This window comes from Indicator indicator, chromosome 38 (genome assembly GCF_027791375.1).
Source record: "Indicator indicator isolate 239-I01 chromosome 38, UM_Iind_1.1, whole genome shotgun sequence".
NCBI classification, from domain to species: domain Eukaryota; kingdom Metazoa; phylum Chordata; class Aves; order Piciformes; family Indicatoridae; genus Indicator; species Indicator indicator.
In genome coordinates, this window is record NC_072047.1 from 2,157,017 (window position 1) to 2,182,684 (window position 25,668).

A 25,668-nucleotide genomic window follows, 5' to 3' on the forward strand; every position below is an offset into this window, starting at 1 on the left:
TTCACTGCCAGAAGGACTTTGAGGGCTGGGGCAGGGCCAGAGAAGGGAACAGAGCTGGGGAAGGGTCTGGAGAAGAGGCTGGGGAGGAGCAGTTGAGGGAGCTGGGGGGGTTGAGGCTGGAGAAGAGGAGGCTGTGGGAGACCTCATTGCTCTCTGCAGCTCCTGAGAGGAGGCTGGGGCCAGGGGGAGTTGGGCTCTGCTCCCAAGGAACAAGTGACAGAATGAGAGGAAATGGCCTCAGGTTGTCCCAGGGGAGGTTCAGGTTGGCCATGAGGAACAATTTCCTCCTGGAAAGGGTTGTGCAGGCCTGGCCCAGGCTGCCCAGGGCAGTGGTGCAGTCCCCATCCCTGGAGGGGTTCCAGAGGGCCATGGGGTGGTGGTACCCTGGGGCAGTGCTGGGCTCAGGGTTGGACTGAATAACCTGAAAGGTATCTCTCAGCCTCAACAACTCTGATTCTCTGAAAGCACCACCCTGAGCCCTTCCACTGTCCTCAAGGATGCACTTTTGTTTTGTTGTAGGCCTCAGGAAATAAATAAAGAGGAACTGGAAGGAAACAGCATGAGGTGTGGTCGAAAGCTGGCCAAGGATGGTGATGTAAGTATGGCCCAGGGCTGAGGCTCTGCACAACTGGACCTGTCTTGGACATGCTGAGTGTTTGCAGGGCTTGTAGGCCTTCTTTGTCAGACTGCAGCACAAGGCTGCTGCACTGAGGGCATGGAATTGGTCTGTGTGTGCTGCGTCAGGAATTGCACAGAACAGCAGAGGTTGGAAGGGACCTCCAGAGATCATCCAGTCCAAGGCCCTGCCAGAGCAGGGGCACCCAGGGCAGTCTGCACAGGAAGGCACCCAGGTGGGTTTGGAATGTGTCCAGAGAAGGAGACTCCTTCACAGCCTCTCTGGGCAGCCTGCTCCAGGGCTCTGTTGCCCTCCTACCAAAGTTGTTTCTCCTCCTCTTGAGGTGAAACCTTCCCTGTTCCAGTTTGTCTCCATTGCTCCTTGTCTCATTACTGCACACCCCCAAACAGAGCTTGGCCTGCTCCCCTTGCCCCCAGCCCTCAGCTATTGATAGACATTGATCAGATCCCTCTCAGCCTTCTCCTCTCCAGACTAAACAGCCCCAGGGCTCTCAGTCTCTCTCCACAGGGGAGATGCTCAAGTCCCCAAATCATCCTCCTGGCTCTCCCTTGGACTATCCCCAGCAGGTCTCTGTCTCTCTTGAATTGGAGAGTCCAGAACTGGGCACAGGATTGCAGCTGTGGTCTCAGGGGGCAGAGCAGAGGGGCAGGAGAACCTCCCTAGCCCTGGACACATTGTGCTTGATTCTCTGAAGAGCAGCCTGGAGAGCAGGCTCCAGGGAGACCTCAGAGCAGCCTTCCAGTACCTGAAAGGGCTGCAGGAGAGCTGGGGAGGGACTTGGGACAAGGGCTGGGAGTGCCAGGATGAGGGACAATGGCTTTGAGCTGGGAGAGAGGAGACATGAGGAAGAAATTGTTGAGAGTGAGGGTGGGGAGAGACTGGCACAGGTTGCCCAGGGAGACTGTGGCTGCCTCCTGCCTGGAGGTGTTCAGGGCCAGGCTGGATGAGGCCCTGAGCAGCCTGGGCTGGTGGGAGGTGTCCCTGCCCATGGCAGGGGCTTGGGGCTGGATGAGCTTTGAGATCCCTTCCAACCCAACCCATTCTGTGAGTCCCTGAAGTGCTGCTCACCCCTCAGGCCTGTTCTCTCCTGCTCTGCAGTACTGCTGGCGCTGGACAGGCTTCACCTTCGGCTTTGACCTGCTGGTGACCTACACCAATCGCTACATCGTCTTCAAGAGGAACACTCTGAACCAGCCCTGCAGCGCCAGCGTCAGCCTGCAGCCGCGCCGCAGCATCGCCTTCCGGTCAGCACCCCGGCGCCGTCCTGCACAGCCCCTGCCCTCAGCAGGGACAGCTCCAGCTGGATCCGCCTGCACAGGGACACAGCCAGGCTCTGTCTGCAGGGATGGAGCCTCAACCCCAGCCCTGGGCAGCCTGTCCCAGTGTCCCCCCACCCTCCCTGTGCACAACTCCCTCCTGATGTCCAACCTAACTCTGCCCTGCTGCAGTTCCAAACCATTGCCCCTCGCCCTATCCCCACAGCCCCTCCCCAGCCTGCCTGTAGGTCCCCTTGAGGTACTGAAATGCAGCTCTGAGGTCTCCCTGGAGCCTTCTCTTCTCCAGGATGAACAGTCCCAACTCTCCCAGCTTGTCCCCACAGCTGAGGTTCTTCAGCCCTCTGATCATCTCTGTGGTCTCCTCTGGACCAGGTCCTTGTGCTGGGGACCCCATATCTGGACGCAGCCCTGCAGGGGAGGTCTCCCCAGAGCAGAGGGGCAGGATCCTCTCTCCATCTCTGGCCACACTGCTTTGGATGCAGCCCAGGCTGCCCTTGACCTCTGGGCTGCCAGTGCCTATCTTGGTGGCCTCTGAACTCTCTGCAGCAGGTCCATGTCTCTCTTGTGCTGGGGCTCCCAGAGCTGGATGATTTGCTGCCACCAAGTTCCTTACACTTAAAACTTTTATTCTGTCTCCTCAGGAGAAACTCCTGGTGCTGGAAACCTTCAGCTGTAGGAGGCTAAAGCAGCTGTTGTTGTGTCCCTAGGTTACGTCTGGCCTCTTTTGATAGCAGTGGGAAAGTTATCTGCAGCAGAACCACAGGGTATCAGATCCTCACCCTTGAGAAGGATCAGGTATGTTTGGGGCTCTTCGTGCTGGGCAACCTGAATTGTGAAGTCCAAGGCATGAGAAAAATGCTGAGAAGTCAGCAGTGCTGCTGAAGAGGACTTCTCCTCCTCAGGGTGGTTGCTTGTGTGGAATTTGCAGCAGGTGGTGGGAGGTGGGGGTAGGGTTTGCAGTGTAACCAGAGCAGGGCACTGTGAGGGTTCACAGAGTCACAGAGTGCAGCAGGTGGGAAGGGACCCTCCAAGGGCATCTTGTCCAACCCCCTGCACCCAGCAGGGACATCTCCAGCTGGATCAGGCTGCCCAGGGACACAGCCAGGCTCTGTCTGCAGGGATGGAGCCTCAACCCCAGCCCTGGGCAGCCTGTCCCAGTGTCTCCCCACCCTCACTGTGCACAACTCCCTCCTGATGTCCAACCTAACTCTGCCCTGCTCCAGTTCCAAACCATTGCCACTGGTCCTATCCCCACAGCCCCTTCTGAGCAGTCCCTCCCCAGCCTGCCTGCAGGTCCCCTGCAGATATTGAAATGCAGCTCCCTGGGGTCTCCCTGGAGCCTTCTCTTCTCCAGGCTGAGCAGCTCCAACTCTCCCAGCCTGGCTTCACAGGGGAGGTTCTCCAGCCCTCTGATCATCTGTGTGGCCTCCAGGACCTACTCCAGCACCTCCATGTCCTCCTTACACTGGGGACCAGCACCAGAACTGGGTGTCCCCAGATCCTTCAGGTCCCTTCCAACCCAAACCCTGCTGTGCTTTGCAGTCAGCTGCCATGGTGTGGAGCTCTGCTGGGTGGCTGCTCCCTTTCCTGGTGCTGGGGAGGACACAGCCATGGGCCCTGCTCACTGAGGCAAGCTGGCAGCTGCTTTGAATTCTCTGTTGTGAGCTGAAGCTGATTAGGAGAACCTCTCTGGCTGTTGCTCAGGGGTGGTGTTTATGACACTGCGAAAAAGAAACCAAAGCCTCGGAGGGGAGTGACCTTTGCAGAGCAGAATGTGCTCATTGCTACCCCCCTGGGACAGCAGAGCTCAGCAAGGTCCTGATCAGCAGTGATATGGAGCTGGGGAGTGCAGAGCAAGCTTCTCCTGTCAACACCTTCCTTACTGCAGGATCAAGTTTCATTTTGCTTTCTGCCCAAACCCAGTTCCTAGGGTAAATGGCAAACAAAATTCCAACCACCGAAGTGTGATTGGCCTCAGAGCCTGAGGGGTGAAGCCCCTGATGCTGGGAGCAGCAGGAAGTTGCTCTTTTCTTTCCAGTGGGCTTGAAGGCAAAGCTTCAGAGAATGGTGTGGGTGGGAAGGGAGCTCTGGAGCTCCCCCAGCCCAACCCCCCTGCTCCAGCAGGGCACCCACAGCAGCTTGCCCAGGGGCACAGTGCCCAGGGGGGGTTGGAAGCTCTCCACACAAGGACACTCCACAACCTCTCTGGGCAGCCTGCTCCAGCCCTCCAGCACCCTCACAACAAACAACTTTCTCCTCCTCTCCAGGTGGCACCTCCTGGGTGCCAGTCTGTGCCCCTTGCCCCTTGTGCTGTCCCTGGGCACCAGTGAGCAGAGCCTGGCCCCAGCCTCTTGCCCCCCACAGCTCCTTTAGCTCTTGCTGAGCATTGCTCAGCTCCCCTCTGGGGCTGCTCTTCTGCAGGCTCTCAGCCCCAGGGCTCTCAGCCTTTGCTCCTCCCAGAGCTGCTCCAGGCCCCTCAGCAGCTTCCCAGCCTGCCCTGGACTCTCTCCAGCACTTCCCAGGCTCTGCAACTGGGGAGCCCAGACCTGGAGGCAGGACTGCAGCTGTGGCCTGCCCAGGGCAGAGCAGAGCAGAGGGGCAGCAGAACCTCCCTTGCCCTCACTCCTCTTCATGCCCCCCAAAGCTTGCTCAGCCATTTCCTATGTCTGTGCCATGCTGTAAACATCTGTGCCAGGGAACTTCTGCCTGGAGTAACAGCACAGTGGTAGTGTCTGTGCTGTGACCAAGAAGGGCACCAGCAGCCTGGCCTGGAGCAGGGACAGTTGTGCAGGAATTGTGTCCCTGTGCTGGGCACTGGGGAGGCCACACCCTGAATCTGGGGTCAGTTTTGTGCCCCTCACTCCCAGAAGGACCTTGAGGGCTGGAGCAGGGCCAGAGAAGGGAACAGAGCTGAGGAAGGGTCTGGAGAAGAGGCTGGGGAGGAGCAGCTGAGGGAGCTGGGGGGGTTGAGGCTGGAGAAGAGGAGGCTGAGGGAGACCTCATTGCTCTCTACAGCTCCTGAGAGGAGGCTGGAGCCAGGGGAGGGGGTTGGGCTCTGCTCCCAGGTGATGGAAGGAGAGGAAATGGCCTGGAATTGTGCAAGGGGAGGCTTAGGTTGGAGATGAGGAAAAATTTCTTGCAGCAATAGTGGTCAGGGATTGGCCCAGGGAAGTGGTGGAGTCCCCATCTCTGGAGGTGTTCCAGAACCCTGTGGCTGTGGCCCTTGGGCCGTGGTGTGGTGCCCAGGGTGGTGCTGGGTTGGTGTTGGGCTGGGTGCTCTCAGAGGCTGTTCCAACCCAAGCAGCTCTGTGATGCTGAGCCCCTCTCTGTGCTCATGTCCCCTCTGTTTGCCTTGCAGGAGCAGGTGGTGATGAACCTGGACAGCAGGCTCCTGATCTTCCCCCTCTACATCTGCTGCAACTTCTTGTACACCTCCCCAGAGAAGAAGGCTGAGGGTGAGGCCCTGCTGGAGCACCCTGAGGCCTGAGGCTGTCCCCAGGGCAGCAGCAGGGTTGGGGCTGCCCAGGGCTGGGGCAGCAGCCAAGGCCTTACACTGTAGCAAACATTCATGGCCTTAGTACCTTCCTATGCAGATCTGAGAAGAGGATCAGAACCTCTCTAGGCCAAAACCTGTTCCCCCCATGCCCTGTTCCTGCTGCTGGCCATCCCCAGGCCACAGCCATTCCATCTCTGGGAGTCTTCTCTTCCTATCTCTGGGCCAAAACTGAGCCAAACTGGAGAGAGGGAACCTGTGTGGAGGACACCTCAGCAGCTTCCCTGCCAGAGTCTGTCCCCTGTGGTGGCACAGGTGGCTCCAGGCAGTTAGTTTTGTTCATCTGGGGCTTTCCATGACTGCTCTGTACATACCAGACCCTCCTCCTGCTTCTTTCTGTGCTCCTTTTCCCCTAGGCCTGAGCCCAGCCCTGGGAATGTTGCCTGGCAGCTTTTGTTGGGTCTTTGCCTGCACCTCTTTCAAACCTCCTTGGTTTTAAGCCTTGATTGCAGCTCACATCCCCTCCTCCCCCTTTCATTTTTCTTGTTCTTAGGGCTTTTTTTTTAACCTTGCAGCAAATATTTATCATTTTTAGCACAGGACTTTGCTGATAAAGATGTTCAGAAGGGATTTTTTATTTTTTTTCCCCCCCACCTACTCTCAATATTGCTTTGCTTTGAGTCTGTCCTTCAAGCAGCAGCTTCCAGCTGGGATCCTGCTGAAAGCTTCCTGCACTCCCATGAACCAAATCCCAGGTTTTTGAACCATTTTAACTGGGTTTTGTTTTGTTTTTGTGTTGGGGAATATTCTCCCTTTTTAGCTCAGGAACTTGTGGCCTTTGGGTGCCTTTTGGGTTGGATGTGTTCAGGCTTCATCAGCTCAGCAAGGTCACAGGATCCAAGGGGAGAGCTGGGAACAAGGAACTGCTTTTCACTTGGGCTGAGGAGCCAGGGGGGCTGGAGGTTCACCCCTGTCTGTCCTTTCTGTTGGGTTTTATGTTTTGTCTGCTGCAGTTTGAGACTCTTACAGCAGGAGTTTTTTGGGATTCCAAGTGGGAATTTTGCCTCTTTAGGAGCCTATTTTTTTAATGTTGTCAGAAAAGTATCTAAACCATTTGTACTTTATAGCAAGGGTTAGAAAAACCAAACAACCACAGCTCTGTTGGGTGAGAGAGACAAAGATGGCAACTGCTCAATAAATGATTTCCAGTGGAGCTCTCACCAGTGTCTGTCCTCACTGCCAGCAGCAGCTCCTGCTGCTGAATTCAGCCCTGGGCACAGCTCTGTGTGACCTTGGCTTGAGTCACACTTGCTGGGAAGCAGAAAGCAGAGGAGTTTGCAGGCATTTATCTGTATCAGGCTTGGTATTTAGATACTTAGGAACCCCTGCATGGAGTGGTGGGAAGGAAGCTCTGGAGCTCCCCCAGCCCAAGCCCCTGCTCCAGCAGGGCACCCACAGCAGCTTGCCCAGGGGCACAGTGCCCAGGGGGGGTTGGAAGCTCTCCACACAAGGACACTCCACAACCTCTCTGGGCAGCCTGCTCCAGCCCTCCAGCACCCTCACAACAAACAACTTTCTCCTCCTCTCCAGGTGGCACCTCCTGGGTGCCATCTGTGCCCCTTGCCCTGCTGTCCCTGGGCACCAGTGAGCAGAGCCTGGCCCCAGCCTCTTGCCCCCCACAGCTCCTTTAGCTCTTGCTGAGCATTGCTCAGCTCCCCTCTGGGGCTGCTCTTCTGCAGGCTCTCAGCCCCAGGGCTCTCAGCCTTTGCTCCTCCCAGAGCTGCTCCAGGCCCCTCAGCAGCTTCCCAGCCTGCCCTGGACTCTCTCCAGCACTTCCCAGGCTCTGCAACTGGGGAGCCCAGACCTGGAGGCAGGACTGCAGCTGTGGCCTGCCCAGGGCAGAGCAGAGCAGAGGGGCAGCAGAACCTCCCTTGCCCTGCTGCCCACACTCTTCCCCATGCCCCCCAGGACACCACTGAGGCCTTCTTGCCCCCCAGGGCACATTGCTGGCTCCTGGGCACCTTCTTGGCCCCCAGCACTCCCAGATCCCCCTCCCTGCAGCTCCTGAGAGGGTTTGATTCTTTATCCAGGACTTCAGAGCTGCTTGGGCTCAGTGGCAGAAATCCAGGCTGCCTTGGAGAGGTGGCAGAGAACCCCAGGGGCTTTGGAAGGTAGAGTTGAAGTCCAAGCTGTGCTGGGGGCTTGAGCTGCCCCAGGGCTCCTGCTTTGTGCTGAGGGCTCAACCCCTCCCATTCAGGTCCATATCCTGCTCTGCCCTTGCTGCCAGGGCTGTACCTCCCTACCCTGCCCAGGTCACTGCAGTGAGTGGACACAGCCCTGGCCTGCACCCCATGGGGACCCCCCTGCAGCATGGTGGGGATGGGGGCTGTGGAGCAAGATCTTCCAGGAGCCTCCTCCTGGATTTATCAATGCCTCCATCCCTTGGAGGTCTCTGGGTCTCCTGGTCCTACCTTAGCTTGGGTATGAGGGAAAACTCTTTCCTGCAAGAAGAGGCTGAAGGGAGACCTTCTGGCTCCCTACAGCTCCCTGCAAGGAGGTGGCAGTGAGGTGGGGGTTGGGCTCTGCTCCCAGGTGATAGAAGGAGACTAAAATACCTGCAGTGGTGCCAGGGGAGGTTCAGGTTGGAGAGGAGGAAAACTTTTTCTGCTGCAAGAGTGGTCAGGGATTGGCACAGGCTGCCCAGGGAGGCAGTGGAGTGCCCACCCCTGGAGGTGTTCCAGAACCCTGTGGCCATGGCACCTGGGGCCATGGTTTGGTGTTCATGGTGGGGTTGGGTTGATGTTGGGCTGGATGCTCTCAGAGGCTTTTCCAACCCAAACCATTCTCTGTGCCCTCCCTCAGCCTCCTGCTTGTGCAGGGAACCCAATCCCTTCCCAGTGGGCAGGATCAGGGCACTGGGAGGAGGGGGCAGTGGCACAGCTGCCCTTGCAGAGGGCTTGCTGAGCAGTCAGAGGAGCACAGAAACCCAAACACATCACAGCTTGCCCCAGAGGCTGGGGGCTGCTGGTTTTGTTTTTCTCTCTTTATTTGTCACTAGGAGCAGCAATGGTGGCAAAGGGGAGCTGAGGAGTACAACACCACACTGGGGGTGGGGAGAGGGGAGGGAAGGGTCTGAAAAGTACAAAAATAAGGACACCTCTATCAGAGAATTGCAGTCAAGTCCTACAAATAAATATTGTAAACACCAAAGAACAACACCAGGTGCAGCTGCCCTCGCTCGCTCCTGCTAGCAGCCCAACAACTCTTTGGCTTTATTTAACCCCCACACGGAGCCCATACCCACCTGAAGATGCATTTTCTTTGCCTGGGCCTTGGGCAGGGAGGTCACAAGGACTGTTGGCTCTGATTTGACCCCAAATGTCCTGCAGGAATTGCCTCTCCCTGACCTTCTGCCACCACTTGTCTCCAGCAAGAAGGCTCTGCCCCAGAGAAGGTTTCTTCCCTCAGGGAGGTTGTGGTGAGATGGGAGGCACCAAGGCTGTGCTGGTTTGCTGCATTGCTGGCTTGGAACCACTGCAGGGGGACTTGGGAGCTCTGTCACTCTACCTGGACCTTCTCACCCCCTTATCTCTGATAGCCCAGGGCTGTTTGCATTGCCTGATAACAGATAGTGAAAAGTGCTGGCACCCAGCCCGGGCAGGGCAAAGTGCCCCTGAGCTGCTTCCTGGATGGAGCTCTGCACACTTGGATGCTCCTCATTCCCCCTGGGAGTTCCTCATCCCTCCTGAGTGCTCCCCATCCCCTCTGAGTGCTCCTCATGCACCCTGAGTGATCTTCAACCCCTCTGAGTGCTCCTCACCCCCCCTGGGTCACTGAACTCAATGCTCTGACTGCACAGCCTTGGACTCCCCAAGGGGGAGAGGCAAATTCTCCTTTGCAAGGTTCAGTAATTTGCTATTTTTATATTTTATTACCTTTATTTATTTTTTTAAAGTGACAATAAACTCCTGCCCCAAGTGCCAAGAGGAACTGTCAGGGAGGCAAGGTTGATGTCTCCAGCTGACAAGAAGGGGAGGGCCCTGCTCCCATCCTGCTGGGGTGGCCAGAGGAGGTGCCAGCAGCAGGGCAGGAGAGCAAAGAAAATGCATCCCGGTGGGAAGAACCAAGTTAAAACAAAAGCCATCCCAAATCCACACAGCAGCACTTCTCCCTGCAGGGAAGGGCCAGCCTGGGCAAGCTGAGCTGCCTGGCCCTGCACAGGAGGATTGGAGCTTCCCTTCATATCAAGAGTTAGGATTGAATCTTCCCTTCTTCATTTGCACCACGCTCACAGCCCAGCCCCACAGCCCCCCCGGGTTACAATCTGACTGTACAGCAGCAGCTCAGGTGCTCAGCCCCTCTGGGACCCACAGCAGCACAAACATCTCCCAATGCCTGCTAAAAACCTCTCCTGACACCCATGGCCAAGGCCCAGGGTGGCACTTGGGGCACCTGGGAACAATTCAAGTATTGCTCTGGAGCTGGGAGCCTCTCAGACCCCAACCTCACTCTGAGTCAAAGCAAAGGGGAAGCAAAAAGCTTTCAAGCATCACAGGAGCCTGGAGGATATCCAGGCAGGTACCCAGCCACAGCCCTTCCCTGCCCTCACACCACGTCTGGAGATCTCTGTCCTTGAGCTTCAGCTTCTGCTCCTTGCCTCTGGCAGCCCCACGGAGCTGCTGCTGCCCCAGACCAGAGGCTGCAGCTCCTGGTGCCTGGGGGCTGCTCCGGGAGAGGAGAAGTGCTCAGCACTCTGCTCTGAGCTCAGGGCTGCTCCAGGGGAGGAGAAGTGCTCAGCACTCTGCTCTGTCAGCTCAGGACTGCTCCAGGGGAGGAGAAGTGCTCAGCACTCTGCTCTGTCAGCTCAGGGCTGCTCTTCTCTGCTCCAGGAGAGGAGAAGTGCTCAGCACTCTGCTCTGTCAGCTCAGGACTGCTCCAGGGGAGGAGAAGTGCTCAGCACTCTGCTCTGTCAGCTCAGGGCTGCTCTTCTCTGCTCCAGGAGAGGAGAAGTGCTCAGCACTCTGCTCTGTCAGCTCAGGACTGCTCCAGGGAGGAGAAGTGCTCAGCACTCTGCTCTGTCAGCTCAGGGCTGCTCTTCTCTGCTCCAGGAGAGGAGAAGTGCTCAGCACTCTGCTCTGTCAGCTCAGGACTGCTCCAGGGGAGGAGAAGTGCTCAGCACTCTGCTCTGTCAGCTCAGGGCTGCTCTTCTCTGCTCCAGGGGAGGAGAAGTGCTCAGCACTCTGCTCTGTCAGCTCAGGGCTGCTCTTCTCTGCTCCAGGAGAGGAGAAGTGCTCAGCACTCTGCTCTGTCAGCTCAGGGCTGCTCTTCTCTGCTCCAGGAGAAGAGAAGTGCTCAGCACTCTGCTCTGAGCTCAGGACTGCTCTTCTCTGCTCCAGGGGAGGAGAAGTGCTCAGCACTCTGCTCTGTCAGCTGGGGGCTGATTCCTCCTGCCCCTGCAGGGCTGCAGCCCACCCTTTGCTGCAAGGAGAGCAGAGTGACCTCGCTCCTGGCTCACCAGCTCCTGCCCTGCCCTTCCCCTCCCCTGCTTTCAGTCACCTGCTCCAACCATTTGCTGACCTGGAGCCTGAACCAGCTGCAAAAGCTGCTCCCCAGACCCAACTTTCTCCATTCTCCCCCCAAAACTGCAGCTGCATGAGGCTGGAGCTCACTGCTGCTGCTCCAGCTGGGTAGGAGGCACTGATGCCTTCTCCTGCAGGCTGCAGCAGGCCAGGCCAGGGCTGCCTCAGCAGGCAAAAAGCTGAGCAAAGGATCAGCTACAACTGCTTGGGACCAGGTTAGAGGATTCCTGCATCACCTTCCAGACATCTACTGACTACCTTCTGACTCCTTCCAGCCTCCTTCCAGCAGTTCTGTCACATTTGATTTTTTTTTTTTGTGATTATTGTCTTGAGGCTTAATAATAATTAATAATAATAACTATTATTATTATTTTAAAATAAAATAAAATATATCTAAGCATTTCAAATGCCTTTCCCCCCCCCCCCCCAAAAAGAAAACAAAACTAAAACAAAAACTTTTTTTTTTTTTTGCTTTAAAAAAAAAAAAATCTTTGCTTCCAAACCTGAACTCCCCAACACAGAAGAGAGACTTTTGGTACTGAGGTTACCCCAAGCAGTATAAAAATAGACATTAAAATAGACTACAACTCTGTCCTCCAAGCTGAAGGGCTGCTCCTGGGAGCTATTCATCATTATTCATTTCTTTCTTTTTTTTTTTTTTTGTGTGTGTTTTTTTGTTTGTTTGTTTGTTTGTACATCACTGGAATTCCATTAATTTCTGCTAAATATTTACAGCAACAACCCCCACACCCCCCAGCTGTGCACCTCTGCTCACCCAGGGCAGAGAACTGCAGCATTTAGGTCATCCTGGGCTCTGCCTGTCACTGCCACACGTAAAGGGATGCTGGGCATGCAGGGGGACAGGATGGGCACCCAAAGGGGCACTGTGGGTACCCAAAGGGTCACTATGGGCACATGAAAGGACACTATGGGCACCCAAGGGAACTCTGTGGGCACCCAAAGGGACACTATGGGCTCATAAAAGGACACTATGGGCACCCAAGGGAACTCTGTGGGCACCCAAAGGGACACTATGGGCATGCAGAGGTATGGGATGGGCACCCAAAGGGACACTGTGAGCACCCAAAGGAACACTATGGGCGCCCAAAGGAACACTATGGGCATGGAGAAGGACACTGTGGGCACCCAAAGGGACTCTATGGGCATGCAAAGGGACACTGTGGGCACCCAAAGGGGCACTATGGGCACTCAAAGGGGCACTATGGCACACAAAGGGACACTCTGGGCACCCAAAGGGCCACTATGGACACACAAGGGAATTCTCCAGGCACACGTCCCTGGGAACACTTGTGGGCAGCCCTGAGGATGCCAAAGGGACAGGAGGTGCCACCTGCTCCTGCTGCTGACTTCACCAACAAGCCAGGGCTGCCTTTGCCAGGGCCTCTGACAGCATTTGGGTGCCAGTGCCAAGCTTCTGTGGGGCCAGGCCAGCCCAGGGCTGGGACACAGAGCCCTGCAGAGCTTGGTGTTACCTCCCCCCATGCTGCAGGGGCACCTTCCAGAGCCAGGCTGCTGGGCAGGGCAGGGCAGGGCAGGGGACAAAGCAAACCCTCTCCTGAGCTTAAAGCCAGCCTGATGCCAGCAGTGCCATGGCCCTGCCTTTCTGCCTTCCCTTTTGCTCTGGTGACAAACTCAGGATGCCCAAAGGCCTGGGGTGAGCCACCCCAGCAGCCTGGGCTCTCTGCCTCCAGTCTGCCTCAAGAAAGTGTTAAATTAAAACAAAAAGCAAAACAAAAACCAACAACAACAGAAGCAAAGCAACTCAGGTTCTCTGCAGGCACCACGCTGGCAGCAGCTGAGGTCCAACCCAAGCCCTGCACCCTCTCCCCCCAGCCTGGGCACGGTGTAACCCTCCTGGCACAGCAACACACAGGTGCAGACCCCCAGGGTGTCTCTAGAAGGCTTTGAAGATGCAGAACTACTTCACAGACAACAAACAGAACCAACCTCACCTCACCACGGGCAGCCCCACGGCCGGCCACAGCTGGCCCCTGGTGGTGGTGGTGCTGGTGGTGGTGGAGGTGGTGCTGGTGGTGGCTCCTTGTGCACCAGGGAAGGGAGCTAGTGGTTTCCAGGGGGTAACACAGCCACACACACACACATGCCATGGCCCTGGGTGCTGCAGGTGAGAGGTTGGGAAATGGGAGCAGACCCTGAGTCCCCAAATCGTTTCCAGGCACTGTGCTCTGCTGGCGTGGTTAGAGGGGGGGAGGGGAGGCTCCTCCCCCGAGGACCCAGCAGTGCCTGGCAGGTGCAGCCTGGCAGCAGTGCCAGGAGACCTTCTGCACCCTGTGCTTGAAAAGTTCTCATGGCTTTCGTGGAAATAACATAGCCTCGAGCAGGGTCAAAGACTACAGCAGAGGTCTTCAGCCCTCAGTCTCTAGAGGTTTGCTTCCTACAGCAGGGAGAGGCTCAGGGCTCCCACGGACAGCTCCGGGGAGCAGGGACAGGCTCAGGGCTCCCACGGACAGCTCCGGGGAGCAGGGGACTTGTAAAGTGACGCTGCAGTGTCTGAGGCAGCCCAGCTCTGCCTTCGGGGAGAGGGGGGAGAGTGGTTAGGAGGTGCGGGGAGGGCAGCTGGTGGTTGATGGAGGCTGCAAGTGGCCCAGCTCCGGCTCTGACTTTGCAAGTGCAGAGAGCCAGGAGCCGCTTCCAGCTTTGTTTGCCGTGCAGGTTGGCGCCAGGCGGGAGGAGCTCCCCCGGGCAGCTCCGCGCAGAGCTCACGGCCAGCTCCCAGAGCCACCAGCGGTGGGACCGCGGGAGGAGGAGTAAAGCTAAGAGCCTGCGGGCGAGGGGAGGCCACGCGTGTGTGTGTGTGTGTGTGTGTGTGTGTGTGTACGGAGGGGAGAGGGAGAACCGGGGAGGGAAAGGTCCTGGTTGTGCTGGAACCCAAGCTGGTGGCAAACCTCCTGCCTCCTACCGCTGCCCGGCCTCGCGGATGCGGCAGGCGACCGCCGTGATCAGCGCCGCGCCCTTGCCGCTGCCGTCCTCCGACTGCAGGAAGGTCACCTCGCACCTCGGCGACAGCTGCTTCACTGTCTCCTGCATGACGGTGGAGAAGCTGCAGGGCACAGGGGGAGAAGGAAGAGAGAAAGCTTGAAGGCACCTCGGGGAAGAGAGAACCTCGGGGAAGAGAGAACCTCGGGGAAGAGAGAACCTCGGGGAAGAGAGAAACTTCAGGACACAGAGTACCTCAGGGAACAGAGCACCCTGGGGAAGAGAGCACCTCGGAGAAGAGAGCACCTTGGGGAAAAGAGCACCTTGGGGAACAGAGCTGCCCTTGGGGAACAGAACACCTCAGGGAAGAGAGCACCTTGGAGAACAGAGCACCTTGGAGAACAGAGCACCTTGGGGAACAGAACACCTTGGGGAACAGAACACCTCAGGGAACAGAGCTGCCCCTGGGGACTCTGCCGGTGCTACAGGGAGAGGAGGAGGAGGGAGGAGAGCTGCCCAGTGGGAGGCACTTGGAAAAGAGACATCTCCATGCCTCAGCTCAAGCCATAGGTTTATAGAGTCAATGGTTTGGGTTGGAAGGGACCTTGAAGATCATCCAGTCCCACCAGCCCAGGTCACTCAAGGCCTCATCCAGCCTGGCCTTGAACACCCCCAGGGAGGGGGCAGCCACAGCCTCCCTGGGCAACCTGTTCCACAGTCAGCACAACACACTCCTGCTCCTCCACAATGTACTCCTCCTGCTGTCCCTGCATTGAGGACCAAACCCAGCCCCTTCTCTAGCCCCCCCAAGCCCTGAGAGCACTAACAGCCCTGACCAGCCTCCCCTGGGGGGAATCTTCAGAGCTCTCCTTCCACCCATGGGCCACCCAAGCCCTGCTTAGGCTCAGCCCTGTGCCTTAGTCCCCATCTGAGGGACACTGTCCATGGAGAATGTCTTCAACTCAGGCAAAGTCCTACTGCTGCTTGGCCATGGATCTCCGTGGTGCAGCTTGTGGGGTGACAGACCTGCCTCATCTCCCTGCCTTTCCCTCATGATCACAGCTCACAGGATGTTAGGGGCTGGAAGAGACCTCCAAAGATCAATGAGTCCAACCCCCCTGCCAGAGCAGGACCATGGAATCCAGCACAGGTCACACAGGGACACATCCAGATGGGGCTGGAAAGTCTCCAGAAAAGGAGACTCCACAACCCCTCCAGGCAGCCTGCTCCAGGGCTCTGTGACCCTCACAGAGGTGGAACCTCCTGTGCTGTGGACTTCTGGTTGAAACCTCTGGGTCAGCATAGCCTCAGCTACCACAGGGCTGGGTCCTGGCTGGGTCCCTGCTGTGTCACCTGTCTTGGTGGCTCATCCTTCAGGGAGCACCTGGTCCTTGCTGCCCCTTGATGAGCTTTCTCTCAGCCAGCTACCAGCAACCCTTTAGACCCTAAACCACCTCCTCCCCTCTCCAGCTTCCCACACATGGCACCCAAGATGGGCAGCACCCTCTCCACCCCCACCAGCAGGAAGGAGGCTCCCTAGGGGACAGCCTGAGAGCCCTGAGCCCACTCACTGAGGGTGCAGCTTGTAGAGGGTCCCATCCACGCCCACGGTGACCTTGAGGAAGTCCAGGCCGCGGTTGTCCCGGATCTTGTCCACCACGGCAGCCATGCCAGCCCCGCAGAGCTGCGCTGCCCTCCGTGCCACCACCGTGCAGACCTCCTTCACGATGATGCTGTCGTCACAGGTGCTCTCCAGCCCCAGGTGCTGCAGGATGGAGCGCACCTGCAGCAGGGCCAGGCAGTCGCTGGGGAGGACACCAGGGACAAGGCAGCGTCAGGAGACCAGGGGGTGGCTCCCCTCCGGCTGAGCTACGTCCTGCAGGGCACTTGTGGCTTGGGTGGCACTGCCTGGAGGGGCTCTGGAGAAGCCTTCTCTAAGCTCAGCTCTCAGCCCTGAGGTGGCAGCCCAGGCAGTGAGGCTGTCCCAGGACAAAGGCAGTGGTTTGGAGCAGGGCAGCTGGGACAGCAAGTGGCCCCTCTCTGCCCAGGGCAGGAGACAAAGAGGTGCTGGTGGCCAGCCCCAGGCAGCTTCCTTGTCTCTCAACATGCAGAACCACGAGGATTTTGCTGCCTTATCTGCACCACCCCAGCCTGTGCCACCCTGGCTCCAGGCTGGGTGCTCAGGACCTCTCCCAAAGCCCTGAGAACGCTTCGCCAAACTTCATCTCTGATCTGATCTGATCTGATCTGCTCTGCTCTGATCTGATTTGATCTGATGGGCCAGGGGTGGTGCTGATGGACCTCACCTCTCTATCTGGGACAGGAACTTGGTCTCAAAGATGCCTCTGGTCTTCAGCCTCTCGGAGATGCGGCCCCGGAAGAGCAGCCCTCGCTTGGTGAAGTCCATCAGGATGTTCCGGACAATCTCCCCCAAGTACATCCCACTGATCATCTTCTCAAACCTGGGAAGCAGAGGGCAGGGCTGGACATCAGGACAAGGTCTGGATGGAGACTCCCAGCTCTGCCAGGTGCCTTGGGCACAAGTCCCTGGCCTGACACCCTGCAGCCAGTCCCCACCCTGTGGGCAAGGAACACATTGGTGTGGCACAGAGCCAGGCTGTGCCCTGCTCACCACCCCCTGACGCTGCAGCAGGAGGCTGGTGGGACAGCACTGAGCAGTTCCTGGGCACCCAACTGCATCAGAGGGCCCCTGCCAGCCCCCAGGGCCACCACTGACCTTTGCTTCCCAGGGTTGAGTGACAGTTCATCCACTGCCAGGTCGAACTCTGTCCGGACGTCATCCAGGCAGCCACTGTCCCCGAAGGCTCCCCACTCCATGTTGACACACATCCTGCCCTCGTCCCCTTCCACCAGCTCCACGTTCCTCATCTCCTCCATGTAGCAGGCATTGCTGCCTGTGCCTGCAGGCAGAAGCAGCTTTCAGTGGGGCTGCTGCAGAACTGGGGGCCCCCCAGAGCCCTTCTGCAGCCAGGAGCACCCCATGGAGGGAGGACCATGGGCAGAGGAAGCCCAGAAGAGAGAAGTCTGAGTGCTCACCAATGATCAGCCCAACTTCACAGAGTGGATCTTCATACCCACAGGTCATCATGGTGCCAACTGTGTCATTCACCACGGCCACTACGTCCAGGTCGAATTCCTGCCGGGGGAATGGGGCTGGATGGGTTCATCCCAGAGGGCACAGCTTGCTGCACCTGCTCCCAGGGCTGGGAAGGGCTCTGTCTGCTGAGGCCTCCGGGCACCTATGGGCTTCCTGCAGCCCACACCTGGCTGTGGGTGGACAGCTCAATCCTCAAGACACAGCTGCAGAGGAGCTGGGACAGCCCTGCCAGGAGCAGCCCCCCCCCCCCGGGGCAGGGGCTTGGGGTGGTCCTTGCTGAGGACTCAGGCAGAGCTGTCTCTTGGAGTGGTGGTGAGACAAGTCTGCTCCAGCCCTGGCCAGAAGCCAGCCCTTAGCTCCAAGCTCTGAAAATCCAAGCTCTGGTGATGACTAAGGTGGTTGTTAAAGCTCAGGCACTCATTAGCCCTGGGCTCATTTGCTTTGCAGGCCAATTAAAGCTGCTGAAGGCCCCTGGGAGGCAGCAGGACCCCACTCACCTCTCTCCTGTGGATGGCCTCTTTCAGCAGGTTCACCACATCCTCCCCTTCACAGCCTGTGGCCTTGAAGCCTTTTGTCCACTTCAGGAGGATCCCCTGTGGTAGAGACACCCCACAGGGAGTCACCCAGGCTGCTGAGCAGGAGGGACAGCAACCCCACGCCCACCAGCTCTGGGTGGGCACCGCCTGGCACCTGGAGGGCAGAGCCTCAGGTGTGTGTGGAGGACACCTCAGCTGGGATGTCTCCAGCACTCAGGGGATCTGCATTGGCTTTAATGCAGCAAGAGAGCTGCTCAGAGGGCCCAGCAGCTCCAAGGTGCTGCCTTGCCCTTCTCTCTGGGGTCTCAGCCCATGGTCATTGCTGCTGGTGTGGGGAGCTTCCAGCCAGCCCTGGGCACTGGCTGTGTGCCGCCAGAGGGGTTGGGCTCACCTCATCCAGGTTGTTCTGCTGGCAAGGGAAGGAGAAGGTGAAGCCAAGCGGCAGGGAGACGCCCTTCATGCCCATGTACTCCAGGAAGTCAGAGATGCAGTGCACAATGTGGTCAAAGAGCTGGGGGCACAAAGCCAAGAGGAGAAGTGACCATCAGCTGGATGCCAGCCTGCCTGACCTGCTGGAGGTGTTGATCTCCAGTGACAGAATCACAGAATTGTCAGGGCTGGCAGGGACCCCAAGGCTCATCCAGTCCCAACCCTCCTGCCATGGGCAGGGACACCTCACACCACAGCAGGTTGCTCACAGCCACCTCCAGCCTGGCTGCAAAAACCTCCAGGGATGAGGCTTCCACCACCTCCCTGGGCAACCTGTGCCAGGCTCTCACCACCCTCCTGGGGAACAACTTCTTCCTTACATCCAATCTCAATCTCCCCATTTCTAGTTTTGCTTCATTCCCCCCTGGTCCTATCACTCCCTGACACCCTCAAAAGTCCCTCCCCAGTGATGATGATGATGATGACTACAAAGCCAAGAGGGCTTTGGCCAGCCAAGGATGCTGCTCAGCTGTGCTGGTGAGGTGAGCAAAGCCCAAAGCAGCTCCTTTTTCAACCTCCTCCTCACCAGCAATGTGGTCACACCATGGTGACACCTCTGCAGCTGCTGCACCCAGCAGGGGTGGGACCAGCTCCCCAGGGAGGACACAGGAATCTGGAGCTTCCAGGGGGGACACAGGAATCTGGTCCCTCTGCAAGGTGTCCCCAGAGCCTGGCTGCTAAAATAACTTCCAGTCCCCAAGCACTGCCTGGAGAGGTTTGTAAACCTCTTCCCACCTGCAAACAAGACTCTGGAGGTGTCTCCTACTGCTTGTGTTGTGGTTTCTCTATCTGGGAACCAGGGGTGATGCTTATCTGCCCTTGTGGGGTGTGTGAAGGTTCAGTGATGGGTGGGAATAACCCAACCCAAGCTCCAGCCTCAGGCTTCCTGAAGCACATCTGAAAGTGCAGAGCTTTGGGCAGGACTCAGCTCTGAGGGCAGGAGAACATCTCAGCTGAGAGGCCAGGCTGGGAGAGTTCAGCATGGAGAAGGCTCCAGGGAGACCTTCTGGTGGCCTTGCAGCGCTTCAGGGGGCTGGGGACAGTCTTTTGAGCAGGGCCTGTTGGGACAGGCCAAGGGGGGATGGTTTGAAACTCCAAGAGGGAGATTCAGAGTGGAGAGAAGAGAGAAATGTTTGACACTGAGGGTGGGGAGAGCCTGGCCCAGGCTGCCTGGGACAGGGGGAGCTGCCCCATCCCTGGAACCATTCCAGGTCAGGTTGTCTGGGGCTGTGAGCAACCTGCTGTAGCTGCAGGGAGGTTGGACTGGATGAGTTTTAAAGGTCTCTTCAGCCCAAACCATTCCATGATTCTCCTCTCCTGGCTTTGCTCCCTGGAGAGCAGAACAAGGCACACCCAGCTCCGGCAGTCAGCCCTCGCTGCTGCCAGCTGCTGCTGCTCTCACCCCAGGGAGGATGCCTGAGTTTTCCCCCTCCAGCTGCCCATCCTCACCTCCTCTCCTGTGCCCTGCATGATATCCACTGGGATGGAGTAGATCTTGTTGTGCATCTCCACGCCGCGCCTCATCCCGTTCCGGACGCGCACCAGCAGCACACGGAAGTTGGTACCCCCCAGGTCCAGGGCCAGGAAGTCTCCTTTCTCTGAAACCCAGAAGAGCATCATTAGGGGACAGGCTCCTGGCCAAGGACATCCTCAGCATGGCACAGAGCTGATGGGGATCTGCCCTCCTCCTGGGAGAGCTCCAGGAACCGAGCCCTGGTTGGGAACGGAGAAGAGCCTGCAGGATGAAGAGCTTTGCTCCAGACCTGGGGAGCTCCCAGGGCTCCAAGCCAAGGGGCAGGTGCACACCCAAGCCACCAGCTGAACCCAGGACAATGGTGGTGAGAAACCTGTGGTGGTGGAAACCACAGTGGAGGGCAGGCTTTGTGTGCAGCCAAGTGCAGAACGTCCTGGAGGCTCTGCTGCCTTTGCCAGGAGGTTAAGAAGTTTTGCACCACCCCAGCCACAGAGGCAAGTGGCCATGGCAGAGGTCCCAGCCCTTCCTGAAGCAGTGCAGAGGTTAGCAGGGGTGATGCCATCTCTTTGCCCTATGCAGGACACTGGTGGGCTCCTCTGGTACCTCACCTGTGCCATCTGGAGTGGAGCAGACGTAGGTTGGCAACATTTTCACTGTGGCCTCCTCGTGCGTCTCCTTGCCCAGCCCCTTCTCCATCTCCATCCTCATCCTTCCCTTCACCTCCAGGAGCTGCTCATGGCTCAGCTTGAGGGGCTCCAAAATCTTCTGCCGTGCCTTGTGCTGGGCATCCAGCCTGTAGGCCACAGCTGTCACCATGGCTGCCCCTTTGCCACTGCCATCCTCTGACCTGATGAAGCGAATCTCACAGTCCGGCAGCAGCTTCCGCACCGTCTTGTGGAGGCGCCTGGCAAAGCTGGGGGAGGAGAGAGGGCCTGAGCCTGGCACCAGGGGTGGTGTCATCCCCTGGGCTCCTAAACAGGGCCTGAGCCTGGCACCAGGGGTGGTGTCATCCCCTGGGCTTATAGAGAGGACCTGAACATGGCACCAGGGTGGTGTCACCCTCTGGGCTCCTAAAGAGGACCTGAGCCTGGCATCATGGGTGGTGTGTCCCTCTGGGCTCCTAAAGAGGACCTGAGCCTGGCACCATGGGTGGTGTGTCCCTCTGGGCTCCTAAAGAGGACCTGAGCCTGGCATCATGGGTGGTGTGTCCCTCTGGGCTCCTAAAGAGGACCTGAGCCTGGCACCATGGGTGGTGTGTCCCTCTGGGCTCCTAAACAGGACCTGAGCCTGGCACCATGGGTGGTGTGTCCCTCTGGGCTCCTAAAGAGGACCTGAGCCTGGCACCATGGGTGGTGTGTCCCTCTGGGCTCCTAAACAGGACCTGAGCCTGGCACCATGACCCTCTGGGCTTCTAAACCACTGCGGGCCCCTCGGGGATGCAAAGGGAGGTGCCCAGGGGGAACACCTGGGGACGTTCTGTTTGTGCCAAGCCTTCAGCCCCGGCTGGCAGGACGGAGGCTGTGCAGCGGCTCCCAGGCTCTCTCCGCCCCAGCCGTGCCCCCTGCCCCGGCACTCACTGGGGGTGCTTCTTGTAGACGGAGCCGTCCACGCCCACGGTGGAGCGCAGCCTCTCCACCCCTTTGTTGTCCTTGATGCGGCGCAGCACGGCCGCCAGGGTGGCCCCGCAGAGATTCGCCGAGCGGGTGGAGACGATCTGGCAGATGCGGTGTGTGGCCACGCAGTCCTCGTGGGACGGCTCCAGCCCCAGCTTGCTGAGGATCTCGTGGGCTTTCTGCAGCCCTTCCTTCTCCCTGCACGACAAGGAACAAAAGGGTGGATGCCTGGAAACTCAGCCTTTGTCTCCTGCTAGCCCTGGGGTGGAGCCTGTTTGTCCCCAGCGTGGATGGCAGGGGGCTGGGCCCCCATGGAACCAACTCTGGTAGTTTTAGGCTCTGCCTTTAAAAGTTTCCACAGATCTTGAACAGAGAGTGGTAGAATGTAAATCAATCACTATTGGGTGTAAATAGGGAAATGATGATAGTTCTAAACAATCCTCTTGGAAGAGATAATGAACTGAAACATATTCATAGAATTAGAGAATTGTCAGGGCTGGAAGGGACCTCAAGGCTCAGCCAGTGCCAACCCCCCTGCCATGGGCAGGGACACCTCACACCACAGCAGGTTGCTCACAGCCACCTCCAGCCTGGCTGCAAAAACCTCCAGGGATGAGGCTTCCACCACCTCCCTGGGCAACCTCTGCCAGTCTCTCACCACCCTCATGGGGAAGAGCTTCTTCCTAACATCCAATCTGAATCTCCTCGCTTCCATTTGTTGCTGTTTATAAACTGTGCATACCTGTGTCTGTAAACATTGTGTATTTTGTACACATCATTGCATTCCATTGTAGATTGCAGTTCTGCTTGGAAATTCAGCTTCATGTGCTTCCAGCTGGGCTGGGCTGGCAGTTTCATGTTGGGGGGGCAATTTTCAACCCACCAGACCAACCCAAACCCTACTCACTTCTCAATAGCAGAGACGAATCTGGTCTCAAAGTGGCCAGTAGTGAGCAGATCTGGGGTGAGCCTTCCTCCAAACAGGAGCCCTTCCTTGGCCATCTTCACCAGGATGAGCCTGACCAGCTCACCCATGTACATCCCGCTGATCATCTTCTCAAACCTGTCCATGGGGCAAGCAAAGCAACCTGCTCGTGGCTGCCCCTGCCCTGAGGCAGCCACAGGTTGACCTCAAAAACACTTGGCAGCCTCCCAGGCCCCCAACACAACGTAGGTAATCTCCTCCCAGAGAGGTTTATCCCATCAGTGAGCACACAAAGCCTTGCTGACACGACCAGCCCCCAGCAGGCAGAGCTTAGGGCTGCCTGAAGGTCTGGCAGTTCCCAGGGGCAGCCCCCACCAAATCCCCCCCATGCTTGCCAGAAGCCATCTGGGGAATGGGAGCTCTGCAGGACGTGGCTGTGGGCATTAGGTGGTGGTGTTTGCCTTGCCTCAAGTGAATGCTAGAATAATCTGGGTTGGAAGGGACCTCCAAAGGCCATCCAGACCAACCCCCCTGCAGTCAGCAGGGACATCCTCCACTGGATCAGGTTGCTCAGAGCCTTGTTGAGCCTCAGCTTGAATATCTCCAGGGATGGGGCCTCAGCTACCTCCCTGGACAACCTGTTGCAGTGTTCTAGCAGCCTCCTGGTGCAGAACTTGTTCCTCAAATCCAATCTAAATCTGCTCTAATTTCAAACCATTGTCTCTCGTCCTGTCCCTGCAGGCCTTTGGGAACAGTCCATCTGCAGCCTTCATTGTGGCCCCTTCAGGTACTGGCAGGTTGCTCTAAGGTCTCCCTGGAGCCTTCCCTTCTCCAGGCTGAACACCCCCAGCTCCCTCAGCCTGTCCTCATAGCAGAGCTGCTCCAGCCCTCTGAGCATCTCCATGGCCTCCTCTGGACCCTCTCCAACCCCCACTTGTGATGCAGCTCTGATTTGCTCTGGCAGAGGATGCGGTGACCTAATTAACTTGAACGACCTCTTTGGTCCCACCAAGGGCAGCAGAAGGGGAAGATGGACAATGGAGAGAGAGAGAGCAAAGGCTGAGGCTGAGCTGAGGCCAAGGATGTGCTCACAGTTGCTTGCCAGGGTTGAGCGAGCCCATGTCGATCTCGCGGTCGAACTCGGTCCGGATGTCGTTGAGGACTCCGTCGTCGCCGAACGCTCCCCACTCCATGTTGATGCACATCCGACCCTCGTCCCCCTCCACCAGGTCGATGTGCCTCATCTCCTCCATGTAGCAGGCATTGGTGCCAGTCCCTGAGCCAAGCATGGGGCATGGTGAGAGGACGCTGACTTCCCCCTCTTCCCCATACCCAGCAACAGCCAAAGCGCCGTGGAAAGGGCAGGTGAGAGGCAACAAGCGTTGGGCAGTGCTGGTTTGATTCCCCTCCCCCCACAAAAGGCTCTTGAACCCATGAGAAAAATGATCTCCTGGAGCTTATGGAGAGTCCTAGATTCATGGAATGGTTTAGGTTGGAAGGGGTTTCAAAGCTCATCCAGTGCCAACCCCCTGCCATGGGCAGGGACACCTCCCACCAGCCCAGGCTGCTCAGGGCCTCATCCAGCCTGGCCTTCAACACCTCCAGGCAGGAGGCAGCCACAGCCTCCCTGGGCAACCTGTGCCAGTCTCTCCCCACCCTCACTGCCAACAATTTCTTCCTCATCTCCATTCTCAATCTCCTCTCTCCCAGCTCAAAGCCATTCTCCCTCACCCTGGCACTCCCAGCCCTTGTCCCAAGTCCCTCCCCAGCTCTCCTGGAGCCCCTTGAGGTCCTGCAAGGCTGCTCTGAGGTCTCCCTGGATCCTTCTCTTCTCCAGGCTGAACAGCACCAACTCTCCCAACCTGTCCCCACAGGGGAGGTCCTGCAGCCCTGTGACCATCTTGGTGGCCACCTCTAGACCAAATCCAGCAGTTCCACATCCCTGGACCCCAATTTTTCCCCCCTTGCTGAAGCTCACCAACAATGAGGCCAACTTCACAGTTGTGATCATCATAGCCACAGGTCATCATGGTTCCAACGGTGTCGTTCACCACAGCAACAATGTCAATGTCAAAGTCCTGGGGTGGTGGAGAGGAGAGAGAGATTGAGTCAACAACACAGCCCAAACCACCTCTGCTGTCACAGGGCAGCTGAGCTACAGCGCCTTGAGTGCCAGGGAGCCACATGCCCCTGCCCCATCACCCCAGGAGGTGCCAGCCCTGCCTCTTACCCCTCTCTTCTTGATGGACTTGCGCAGCAGGGACACCACATCTTTGCCCTCCACACTGCTGCACTTGAACCCCTTGGTCCACGTCACCAGGATGCTCTGTGGAGAAAGGGCAGAAAGCAAAGCTGTGGGGATGGAGCCACCAAGCCAGGTGTCTGAAAGGGCTTCCTGGAGCTGGGCACACGGCTGAGTGGCTGCTGAGCAGCCCTGGGCTGTGCTGTCAGGAGCTGGAAGCTATCAGGAGCTGGAAGCTATCAGGAGCTGTTTCCAGCTCCCTGCACAGATAAGGTTTATGGCCAGGATCCCTCAGTGCTCTCTGCTGCTCTGCCAGCAGAAGGTGATTCCCATGACTGCCTTTTATGGAGCCCTGCAGCAAAATCTGTTCAGAGCCCATGGAGAGCTCCTTCAGTCCTGCCTGTCAGCTGGGGGGGGTCTCGTTGTCTCCCATGGCCAGAGCCACCAGGTGTGTCTCCAGCCAGCAGAGCTATCACAGCAAGGCTCTGGGAAGGGAAAGGACTCAGCTGCCTTCAGAATCTCCAACCCTAGAGCTCCAGACAGAAACATGGAATTGCTTTGGCTGGAAAAGCCCTCTGAGATCACCCAGTCCAACATCAATCCAACACCACCATGGACACCAAACCATGGCCCCAGGTGCCATGGCCACACATTTCTTGAATCCCTCCAGGCACAGGGACTCCACCACCTCCTTGGGCAGCCTGTTCCAATCCCTGACCACTCTCACAGCAAAGACATTTTTCCTCATCTCCAGCCCAGGGCTTTGAAATCCCTCCAGGGATGGGGACTGCACCACTGCCCTGGGCAGCCTGGGCCAGGCCTGGACAACCCTTTCCAGGAGGAAAGTTTTCCTCATGGCTAACCTAAACCTCCCTTGATGCAACTTAAGGCCATTTCCTCTTGTTCCTTGGGAGCAGAGCCCAAACCCCCCCCTGGCTCCAGCCTCCTCTCAGGAGCTGTAGAGAGCAATGAGGTCTTCCTCAGTCTCCTCCTCTCCAGCCTCAATCCCCCAGCTCCCTCAGCTGCTCCTCCCCAGCACTGTTCTCCAGACCCTTCCCCAGCTCTGTTGCCGTTCTCTGGCCCTGCTCCAGCTCTCAAAGTCCTTCTGGGAGTGACGGACCCGAAACTGCCCCCAGGATTTGAGGTGCAGCCTCAGCAGTGCTCAGCCCAGGAGGCAAACACTTCAGGGAGGGCACAGCTGAAGCAAAGGCTCTGAGGTCCCCGGGGCAGCCACTTCCGCTCGCAGCTCCTTTCTTCTTTCCCGCCCCCTCCACCCCCCCGGCCCTGGCTGCCGTTCATCATCTTCCTCACGACTCCTGCGGAGCGC

The 25,668-nt window shown here is 57.9% G+C and overlaps 2 protein-coding genes across 2 annotated transcripts in view; one reads left to right on the plus strand and one right to left on the minus strand.

Annotated features, from left to right (window-relative positions):
* The window catches only part of GMCL1 (germ cell-less 1, spermatogenesis associated), a 28,772-nt gene extending 22,162 nt beyond the window's left edge, over positions 1 to 6,610 (plus strand). Inside the window, exons 12-15 of the mRNA XM_054396644.1 lie at positions 520 to 595; positions 1,736 to 1,881; positions 2,622 to 2,709; positions 5,273 to 6,610. Of these exons, the coding sequence (XP_054252619.1) occupies positions 520 to 595; positions 1,736 to 1,881; positions 2,622 to 2,709; positions 5,273 to 5,401 (439 nt within the window). The 3' untranslated portion in view covers positions 5,402 to 6,610. The remainder of the gene's footprint in view (positions 1 to 519; positions 596 to 1,735; positions 1,882 to 2,621; positions 2,710 to 5,272) is intronic.
* Positions 6,611 to 13,923: 7,313 nt separating this feature from the next.
* The window catches only part of LOC128978686 (hexokinase-2), a 39,175-nt gene continuing 27,430 nt past the window's right edge, over positions 13,924 to 25,668 (minus strand). Inside the window, exons 5-18 of the mRNA XM_054396638.1 lie at positions 24,330 to 24,425; positions 24,078 to 24,177; positions 23,192 to 23,375; positions 22,082 to 22,237; positions 21,139 to 21,372; positions 20,170 to 20,474; positions 19,537 to 19,685; positions 17,990 to 18,109; positions 17,560 to 17,655; positions 17,002 to 17,101; positions 16,682 to 16,865; positions 16,251 to 16,406; positions 15,516 to 15,749; positions 13,924 to 14,068 (exon numbers count right to left, since the gene is read on the minus strand). Coding sequence (XP_054252613.1) covers positions 13,924 to 14,068; positions 15,516 to 15,749; positions 16,251 to 16,406; positions 16,682 to 16,865; positions 17,002 to 17,101; positions 17,560 to 17,655; positions 17,990 to 18,109; positions 19,537 to 19,685; positions 20,170 to 20,474; positions 21,139 to 21,372; positions 22,082 to 22,237; positions 23,192 to 23,375; positions 24,078 to 24,177; positions 24,330 to 24,425 — 2,259 coding nt within the window. The remainder of the gene's footprint in view (positions 14,069 to 15,515; positions 15,750 to 16,250; positions 16,407 to 16,681; positions 16,866 to 17,001; positions 17,102 to 17,559; positions 17,656 to 17,989; positions 18,110 to 19,536; positions 19,686 to 20,169; positions 20,475 to 21,138; positions 21,373 to 22,081; positions 22,238 to 23,191; positions 23,376 to 24,077; positions 24,178 to 24,329; positions 24,426 to 25,668) is intronic.